General features: G+C 34.2%; 1 protein-coding gene across 2 annotated transcripts; it reads right to left on the bottom strand.

The window, feature by feature from the left end:
- Nucleotides 1–1000: 1000 nt before the first annotated feature.
- LOC107953321 (uncharacterized) lies at nucleotides 1001–9970 on the bottom strand. Of its 2 annotated transcripts, XR_001699181.2 has the most exons (9): nucleotides 9651–9903; nucleotides 7652–8905; nucleotides 4673–6026; nucleotides 3663–3942; nucleotides 3117–3224; nucleotides 2756–3034; nucleotides 1654–1797; nucleotides 1204–1524; nucleotides 1001–1114 (listed from the first exon to the last, which is right to left on the bottom strand). XR_001699181.2 is itself a non-coding variant. In XM_016888593.2 (8 exons), the coding sequence occupies exons 2-8, from the start codon at nucleotides 8850–8852 to the stop codon at nucleotides 1336–1338; spliced, it is 3555 nt and encodes a 1184-aa protein (XP_016744082.2). In that variant the 5' UTR covers nucleotides 8853–8905; nucleotides 9651–9970; the 3' UTR covers nucleotides 1001–1335. The 2 variants fall into 2 exon arrangements, 1 of the variants encoding a protein (XP_016744082.2); XM_016888593.2 differs by having other exon boundaries at nucleotides 1001–1524; nucleotides 9651–9970.
- Between the last annotated feature and the right edge of the window lie 770 nt (nucleotides 9971–10740).

Here is a 10740-nt window from a genome sequence, read left to right as displayed (position 1 = left end):
ATATTTTATCTCAATGTCATCATTGTGTCTTCTTAATGATTAATATTACCACTTCCAACTAATACCTATAATAAATTGCTTGTTCGAGAACAAGCAACGGGTAACCACGTTCCATATTTATCAATCAACACAACGCCAATGAGAAGATATCATTAACTCTTTAATTGAGTTATTAATTCAATTATTGCTAGTAAAGCCATGTTATACACAAATCATGTACCCAATGTACCAGTTATCGGCTCGATCATCTTTAGAGTATAAGCCTCCACTTATATTAAAGCACATGAGTTACATATGTATGGTTAGTGACTAACTCAAGATTTAGATAAGTCATACCATAAACATCACAAGTGAATTAATTAATTCACAAACAGATTCAAAATTAATTCAACTTGAGTTCAACCTAACGTATCATTCGTACAATGAGTACATAAAAAAAATTTAGACTATATAGAAACATTTTTTAATCTCTTTCTATTTTTCTCTTTTGAGTTAAATTCTCTCATCTCTCCACTCTTTTAGATTCCTCTATTTGACTAATTTAAAATTTACAATTAAATTAGCAGCCCCTTTATGCGACATTTTATAATCAAATGTTTTAATTAAAAATGAAGTTTCAAAATTAATAAATATCAATTAACAATTTGTTCATTAAATAAAGTAAAAAGACTAAATTTTAAAAGTTTGAAAAGTATAAAGATTGACAGATAATTATTATTTTTCTCTGGTTCCAACCCAACCCAACCCAACCCAAACGAGAAAAGGAACGTAAAGCCACACTTCTACAGTACTGCTATGTTCCTTGGTTTTATAGATGATATATGCGTGTGTGTATATAAACACACAATGGTGATGCCAACCTTAATAAAATGCGAAGATGTAGGAAGCAGCAATGAAAGTACACTGAATGCAGCAGTGTGAGAAAAACTAACTTGGGGTTGCAGGTTTGATTGATGAAATAGTGCAGTGAAGCAGAAAAAAAAAACAAAACAAAAAACTATTTCACAATCTAATTCTAAAAGAATTATCACACCATGTACAACAAGATCAGATTCCCCTTCCACCTCGTTGATGAAGGAAACCTCTTCAGGATACACCGTTTCAAAATTACATCCTTCATAGTGTTGAATTAAGTACTACTTTAATATGGGGGGAAAGGAAATAAAAACATAAATATTTATAACCAAACAAAATCAAACACACCTTTCAATTGCATTTTGCAGGCATGTGAAGGGGGCTGACAGTGATGACTTCAAATAGATCAAAACCAACTCCGAGCCAGTAATAAAATACACCTTCCCCAGTCAATAAGAGTCAAGCAAATCTGCATGCAACTCAAGCTGATATCGGCTCATATGGGTATGATAGCCATGGATGCTTCAGAGCCTCTGATGCAGAAGGGCGCTTCTTTGGGTTTACTTCAAGCAAATGAGCAACAAAATCGATAAAGCCCTGGTCCCCCATAGGCAATCGATGCCTCAGCGATGTCTTCTTGGGTATCAGATATTCTAGTCTGTTGGTCTCCTGAGATATTGGCAAATACACACCACTTTTAAACCCAAATGCATTAGCACGAAAACTACATTCAAGTGGGAAGCAATGTCCAGAATAAACTACTTTTAACCAACAAGTAAAAAATTAGAAAATATGGACCTGATTACGTTCATAAAGCATGTGATTCTTGGTAAAATATTTGTATGTATCCCGTCCTTTTGCAAGCATGCCTTGTTCAATGGGACCTATGATTCCAATTACCCTCGCAAGTAATGTCGCAGGTGAATCATTTTGGAACAGGACCTACACCATCAAATTGAGATCAAATTGTACCAAGCATTCATAGACAGGTGTAGCAATAAAATCGATAAATTATAAACGGTAATGAATATATCCTACACTTGAGGCTAGAGAGAAATAGAACAGAAGGGGAAAATAATTCTCCGAGAATATTATCCATATTTCATATACACATATATACATATGTATCACAATGAAAGAATACCGGTAAAATTAAATAAAGAAATCAATCAAAGTTGTCAGTACACAAACCAACTATATTGATTGTCCTAGGGTATGCCACATGCGAGTATGTAACTGATACGGATATGTTCAATTTTTTTCTTTTTTTCCAGTATATAGCGGATCATATCTTCAAACCTATGTCTAAAATTGTATCTAGCATGGGTTATGAACATGGGTACTTCAAGAAAATGACAAGTCCGAATAACATATAAGTCAATGAAATGAATGAACGAAATAGATCTCGATACCACAACATAAGAAACATTTTCTTTTGGTCAAGTTTGTGCCACAACTTATGTCAGGCAACTTACATATCTTCACTTTAACAACTCAAGCAACTAGTCTTCCTGAATTTTTTTAACCAGAGACTTGCAAATAGTAAAGTTCCAAAATTTAATCCATCCAGCATTTATGGATGAGGACATCACCAAATGCAATTACAAAGAGGTCATAAAATTGAACAATATTTTATTCCTCTTCTTGTTTTAATTTTTTCAGTTTCAGAACCAGTGAGTTCACTTCAAACCTAAATCATGTTCAGTCGAGTCTTTTTTCCATCGAATTTAATGATTTGTTCAAATGCATGATATTCCCAAGCTTTTTTGTTTATAATACTTTTTCTCCAAAGTAGTAAAAGAAACAATGAAAAAAAAATTAGGTGGTAGAAAACCACATATCATAGCATGATTCATAAGAAGCAAATACTAATTAATGTCTAAAGAAGACCAATACTTACATTGCCAGTACAAAGTTCAGCCAAGATGCAGCCAAGTGACCAAATATCAATCTTCTTATCATATTGAAGCCCTAGGATAACCTCTGGAGCCCGATAGGACCTGGATTGAACATAGGAGCATAAATGATCCGTCTCAAAACAACTGCTCCCAAGATCAATGACCTTCACCTCACATCTACTATAGCTTTTCACTAAGATATTTTCCGGTTTCAGATCACAATGTACTAGGCCAAGGCTGTGCAAAAACTGAAGAGCCTCCAAACACTGAATGGTAATTGACTGCACAGAAGAATTTAAAAGAAGATTAAGTAATGGCAAGACATAGACTAGATGCTCTTCTGAAGAAAACAGCTTTCCAAACCTGCAATCTTGGCATTGTGAAGTAGACTTCTCCACCTGATTCCCTATTAAATTTATGAAACTCGTATAAGTTTGCCTTGAGAAGTTCACACACTATTAGCAAATGCTCCTGGAAAATAAAGAACAGTCAGCTGCTACTCAATTCAACATGCATTCTTGAGTATGTACAGGACACTATGATGCATTAGCCCAAAGATAAAAATTTTAATTTCACTATCAGAGAAAGCAGTTATAACATGCCAACTTGAACTTCAACAAATATAACCATTTGCCTCTGGGAGCCAGATTTGTTTAGAAAAATTTCCGCATTAAATGTATGTATCAATAGGAACGTGAAAGAATTAGGACTAGAAGATATAAAATAAAAACTATAAAATAAAAACTAAACATGTAAATGTATGTATCAACAAACTTGCAAACATCTAACCAATGGTAAAGAATATAAAATAAAAACTATAAAATAATAAGAAAAGGAAGTAGCCAGTATCTAGGAACATTAAAAAGCATGTACAAGGAATAAGACAGTTATTGGCCAGCATTTTCTTACTCGGTAGTAAAAGTAATCATACAATCGGAGAAGGTGATGCTTATCAGCTGGATCATGTTTGTTAACATACTTGAGAAGCTTAATTTCATCAAGGCTTTGATCAAAAAAATCCTTGTTGTTCTTTATAATTTTGACACAGACATCCATGCCAGTGTGTAGGTCATGTGCTTGTATAGCTTTACTAAAAGCAGCTGATCCAAGATACTCGGTGACATGATAGCGCCCAGCTATAACAGAGTTCAAAACAACATGGAAATTCTTGTCCTCCTCAAATCCAGTTCTGAAAAGCAAAAAGAGGGCATAACTAAGTTAGTCTGTTTGTAAGAACTCTACAGTATAAACCATACTAGGGAAATATTTCAAGCAAGTAGAAAAGATTAAGAAGATATGCCATAGGTTGTAAAAGCAGTAGAAATTTAGATATTTAGATGTTAGTGCCATCGATAACAAATAGCTACATCTATGAATATTCAAGCAAGTAGAAAAGATTAAGAAGATATGCCATAGGTTGTAAAAGCAGTAGAAATTTAGCTATTTAGATGTTAGTGCCATCGATAACAAATAGCTACATCTATGAATATTCAAGAAGCTTCTTTCTTTTTGGGGGTGTGTGTGTGGTCCAACGATAATTGCTATCAATCAATAGCAATCATTTAGTGATCAAGTTATAAGTCAATCATCATCTTACAAGTTAAACATCACATTAAAAATTAATAACAGGACAAATAAGTGAAAGAAAACTAGTTTCAACTGCCAAACGGTGAACTGGGTAAAATTTAAGCTAAGAAACAAAACATGAGCTTGCTAAATACTTGGTAAAGGAGTAGTAGTCAACAACGAGACACAAATTAGTTAAATGCTATGGTGCATAAAAACATTAATCTAAAACTCTTGTCAGTCAGAAAACTAAAAGAGGGAGCTTGCAACCAGCTTTGTCTCTCCAACCTCAAGCAGAGTTCATGGAGATACATCACACCATTTATGCATCATTGAAATTTTGAAAAACATGCCTGTTTTTCCTATGCACAATCTTCAGGTTGAAGGTCTCAAATTCCTCCTCCTGCACTTTAATTTGCCTCACTTGCTCTTGGACAGCAGCAACCTCTTCATCCTCAAGTGAGATCCCAGGATCTTCTCTCACACCACTAGTTTTCCCTTTTTTTATCTTTGTCTGCTCTTGTTCATCATAACAATAATTAGATAGACTAGAAGGACTGGAATTTGCAGATATTACAGCATTGCCATTGTTTTCATCCCTAGAACATTTTCCGGCTGAAGAATCACTGCTTTTTCGTCTCCATGTAGCAAGCATATCATCAGACCCCATCAAAGCACTCAAACAATCATGTTCATCACCAGCTGCATTACAATTACTTGACCATTGAGACTTACTAGAACCAGCCTGCACCGACTGCCCATCTCTTAGTGGAGGGGGAAAAGAAAATCCCCTATCTGCAAGATTCTTCACCTGGCAAGTCAGACCTTTATCATTCCCAGTAACATACTTATTTGTATCATTTTTTCCAGTTTTCCTTTTATCCCTAATTGATTTATCAATATTTTTCCTGTCTTGCTCATGATGACTTTGTCTAGACCCTCCAACAACATCGTGATCATGAAAATATTCAAAATCCCCTTCACTACTTTCTCCAACTAAACTTTCACGTACTTCACTGCCAATATCAGCAGCATCACTGTTGATTCCCACACCAATAGACCTAACTGAACCATGCTGTTCATCATCTATATATATATCATCCAGCCGAGATCTCCCACACTCGTTAAGAACTTTCCCATCCTCTAGCATGATAAGGTCATTTCTCTTAGTGACAAATCCCTGCCAAACAGGTTCAGAGCGAATCAAATTAAGCTCCCCTTCATCCATTAACTGCCCATCATATTGGGCAATTAAATCATTCTCACGGGTCCTGCTATTCATTTCAGTTCCAGACAGCCCTATAGGATCATCAGAAGCTGCAACAGGTTCAACATTCTTTGCCTGGATATAATGTTCACCAGAGAAGTAAGAATCATCCTCCGCAAATGATTGATCATCTTCTTCATCCTTGGTTTGACTTCTTTCTTGTGGATCAGGAATACTGGCATGCCCAGTTCCCTTCTCATTGTCACTAGGATAATCAATTTCATGAGCTAGAAACCAGGCTTCATCCTCGATAGGTTGCCTCATGTAACCAACATCATCATCATCATCATATTCATCAGAGTCCCAATACTCATTTGCATAATCGACAGGTTCACTCAATCCATCACCAATAGTAGCAAAACCAGAAACCAGATCAGATGCATCTTCTGCAATGCCCTGACTCACAGAGAGCCAACTACCTCCAGCATTCCTTTTTCCACCTGGATCATCATAAAATGGATTTACAAGCTTTACTCAGCAGAGTTAAAAGAGAAATAACCAACTGCTCTAAACAAAAGCATCATCGATAGTTATGAACTTTATTCAGGTCCAGACAAAGAAAACTTAGCATCCTACTCTAGGGAACCAGAGAATGCCACAAGTTGAATCCCTTTTATGAACATAAAGGGCTAAAGTGAAAAAGATTAAGCATGAAAATCAAATTAGAGTTTGGAGAGGAGAAATTAGACTATTGTTCCCTTATTATCCTACAGCAATTGGCTATAATTTTTTTAATGGCTGTCCAAAAGATTTAATATTTGAGTTAGAAGTTTTAGTTGTGGGATGATATATATAATCAAGGAAGAAGATTAACCACAGTCATTCACCCTATATGTTTACACTAGATAGTAGCAAGACTACTTGACATCAAATTGAATTTAACTTTTCCGGCATAGAATCTTAGTAAATTAGCAAGTTCAGCATTAGTGCAATACTCCAAATACAGCCACTCTTAAATTATTATTGAATATATCTGTCCTCTAAAATGAATTGATACTTAGCCTATGTTTGGATTGGAGGTTGGGAAAGGAAAGGAAAGTAAGGGAAAGGGTCATGCTTTCCATTGTTTGGATAGACTTGATAATTTAAGCTATGGAAAGTGAGGGGCATTGAGTATCCCTTGCTTTCCCTTAAAAGTTAAAATTTTTTACTTAGCCGAATTTGGGGGGAAAGCTAGGGAAATGAAAGCAAAACAAAATTTTAAGATGTAGAGTGTCTTTTTTCTCCTCTATTTCTTTTATAAATAGTTTTATAAAAAGGTTATAATTGTAAAAATTTATTATAATTATTCCTTTCCTTTCCTTTCCATTGTTTATCCAAACAAAAATTATTAAAATTACTTTACTTTCTTTCATTAATTTTAGTTATCCAAACAAGATAAATGTAATCATTTACTTTCTTTAGCTTTCCACTCTTTTACTTTTCCTTTCTTTTCCTTCACTACTTTTAATCCAAACATAGTGTTAGTTTCTGTGAGGTCTGAAACCTGAATTTGTCATTTCTCTAGTGAGAAGTACTTCTGTAGCTTATTAAAAATCGTTTTCAGAGGCTGGGATGCTGGGATGATGGGTTGAACTCCTCTTTGCAAAACTCAAGTGAGAAGATGTTTCTAAGCTTTTGTGTTTACTTTCAAATCATCATTTTTTTCTGGTTTCTATAACAAATATTAGGGATTAGTTTATGCGAACAAAGGCATAACTAAAGAAGTAAAAGGAAAAGGAATATATAGCATGAAGACAGCTTAACCTGAAAGTAACAAATATCTAAAATGTATTTAAATAACATTGTGGAATGTTTTAACCCACCAACTGCCAGATGGAATCTTTTCAAGTTAAGAAAGACTTTACTACAACAAATTGGACATGTCTTAAAGTCTAGACAATGCATACATATAGACACAGACAGAAAATTCATATTTATCTTACCAGCACATATAATAAAATGAAAAGGAAAAAGTAGAAACATTAGAAGTTCGGACAATTAGCTAATTGCAATCATTAATTTAAATAAAATCAACTATCACTGTAAGTATTCATCGAATAACCACATAGTTATATGAACCAACCTGAAGAGCTTATCTCTTGCCCAATGGGAACGTCCAGATAGGACCCTATAAGGAATGCATTGTCAGCACTAGTGAGCTTTGCACCTGGGACATCACGCTCATATTTTTCCTCCCAATTGACATTCAACGACTTCTCCTCCGACTTGAGTTTAACTGGTGGCAACCTAGGAAACTCTTCCTTTGGATTTTCAGATGCAAGAGGGACGACTAACCCATTTTTTCCTTTTTGCTGAGCAGCTCCTTGAGACTTCCCAAAGAATAGAGCCCTTCCAACCTCATCTACCTGTTCCTTAATTGCTGCCCTAACATCAGGTGCACATGCCTTCTGTTTCCCTTCTCTCTTTTCTGAAGTATTAACAACATCATATCTGATAGAAACATCCCCCTCAGGGAATGGGAAAACAGTCTTAACAGAACAATTTTTCCATATCTCTGAAGACGCACTAGCGGGTTCCTCAGTTCTAGACCATCTGCTATTATCAGCAAAGTTTTCCATCAAGTATGCACTGGTTGTCTTATAATGCTGATCAAGCTCCTTAGTTTCACTGGCATGAAACTTATCATACTTGGAATCTACATTAGCTTTGCTAGTATTCCGAAGCCATGAACTTTTGACTTCACCTGGAAACATAATCTCTTCTCCATACTTAACATTACCTTTATCTGTTTCAGAAGCTTCAGCTGTACCACATCTTGACAGGTCTTGTTTCTCTAGCTCCAAAAAGCTAGTGCGATTATCAAAACCACCATTTTTGTATAGATCAAAGTGATTGGTAGTATTTAAGTTCCTTGACTGCAAATTAAGTACAGTCTCCTCTGAATTTTTAGAGAAAGTGAAACTCTTATCACTTATCACTTTTGCTTCATTAGGTTTATTATGCTCCCCAGTAGAAACAGCATTTCTCGATTTGCTTTCAGACCCATTTCTGCCAGCCCCACACTCTATCTCTTTTATTATAAGTTCCTTAGAAACCTCACCACTGTTTTGAGAACCTAACCCATGACTTTCACCCACTGTTTTTTTCCCCTTTTCTTCTTCTAGAACCTTGCCAGAGTCCTTTTCTTCAAGGGTAAGTTTCTGAAGGAATCCATTCAAATCAGGTCGGTTACCGAGTTCACTACGCAAAGCCGCCTCAGCTCTAGTAAAGTGATTTCTCCTCAGAAAGTCCAAAATCACGTCTACTGAGCTTGGTTCCGTCATTATGAAGTGCTATAGATCTATATGCAGGGACTAGAAGCAATAAGTTACTGAACCTGAAATACCCAACCAAAAGAGACAAACAGTTTATTTATTTTAAGTCAGAAACGAAGTTGAACAAAAATGCCAGCTTCGAATGCTCTTTTCACATTAAGAAAACAAGCTTAGGAGAAGAAATCAATAAATTTTGAAACATTCAGTTTTCTCCATTTCCTACAAATTCAAATATAAGAAAAGTAGCCGAAAAGAAAAAAAACAGAACCTGGAATATCCATCTAGCATTTTATTTTCTTGGGCTGCCAGGTGAAATTTGATTTCTTTTTTGGTTTTCTTTTATAGTAATGGCCTAGTTCCTAATAATAATAACTGAATCAAGGTTAAATAACAATTGCAAATCCAAGAAAACAAAACTGCTACTATTAACTAGAAAATAAGGGTAGCGGTGATTTTTTTCTTAACTGGCATTACCTACTTGTTTTAACTTCAATTACTAAGAAGTACAAATCCGAATCCGATATTTCTCATTCTTTTTTTTTCCTTACTACTGAAGTGTAAAGTATTCCTTTTTCCCTCTTTAAAAATCTACTCCTGATTCCGAAAAAGAAAACATAATATTGGTACATTTTCGCAGACCTAGAGAAATTCCCAATCTAGTGAATCAAATCTAAGGATGACAAGATCCAGGGCTCCAACCCAAAACCCTAGAAATTGACTAGAAAACCTTAACAAAACTGAGATTCAAATTTTAATTGAGTCGGTCAAAACCGGAGAAGAGATTCAAAGAAAAAACAAAGAACTTACAGATCGACGAAGAAGAAGAGCAACCGCACCGATCTCTGTTGTTGGCCTTGGATTCCATGGCCCCATTCCACATTAAAGCTTCAAATGCCTAAAAAATTTACATCGCTTTTTTTCTTCAACTCTGCCCATCGTTTTATTTTTCTTATAGTTACTATTTTTCGTTTTTCTCTTCAGCTTTTTTCTTGGGGGGGGGTGTGGGGGTCGGTATTGAATTATTGGTTTTTGGCCTGCAATTCTCTCAAGCCTGCCATGGCACGTAAGAGCAAAAAATTTTAGAAAGGAAAAGAATACTAGTGTTCGATAATAATAACTAAAGAGGCAAAATACCATTTTAGCTCTCAATACTTACATTTTTATCAACTTGGTCCTTTTTAGCTAAATTTTACTATTAACTTCTCAACAACTGTTAAGTCGTTTTAAATAAAAATACTACTATAACATCAATTTTAACAATATTGGTATAAAACTTTGGATAATAATCTACTATTTTTTTATATGTTATGTCAACAAAAAATTTTAAAACTATAAAAAAATTTTCGAAAAAATAAAAAGTTCATAAAAATTCAAAAGAAAAAAAAAGCATGAAGTAAATGTGGATTACTATACAAGATATTATGTTTAAATTTTTTATGTTTTAATCAGTATTTTTCTTTAAAAAGTGACTCTTTTTAAAATATTAATATTTTTAAAAAAAGTTGAGGTCAAATCTATCTAAAAAGATACGGATCAAATTGATAAAGATATAAAAATTAAGGACTAAATTTACAATTATGCCTAACTAAATAAATAATTGTATATGATTTCAAAAAATAATAATTGTATAACGGATGCTTATGCCTCGGTTGCTTGGCAGTTCTGACATTGTCCCGTCCATGATCTCATAGGTTCGATTTAAAATAGTTTGAATTTACGACAGATTCTTAATAATTTAAATTAGTTCAACTTTTCTATAAAAAATATTGTTGAATTGTATTTAAATAATAGTAAAATTATTTTATTTAAATTTAATTATAAAAATTTTAAATACAAGTTTTTAAATATGCTTTCATATTTACTGGAATTTACATTGTTAAATTAATTTTATTTAAGT

Source organism: Gossypium hirsutum, chromosome D07 (assembly GCF_007990345.1).
Source record: "Gossypium hirsutum isolate 1008001.06 chromosome D07, Gossypium_hirsutum_v2.1, whole genome shotgun sequence".
Taxonomy (NCBI): domain Eukaryota; kingdom Viridiplantae; phylum Streptophyta; class Magnoliopsida; order Malvales; family Malvaceae; genus Gossypium; species Gossypium hirsutum.
The sequence above is the reverse complement of the archived record's forward strand: the minus strand, read 5'-3'. Positions and strand labels throughout refer to the sequence as shown.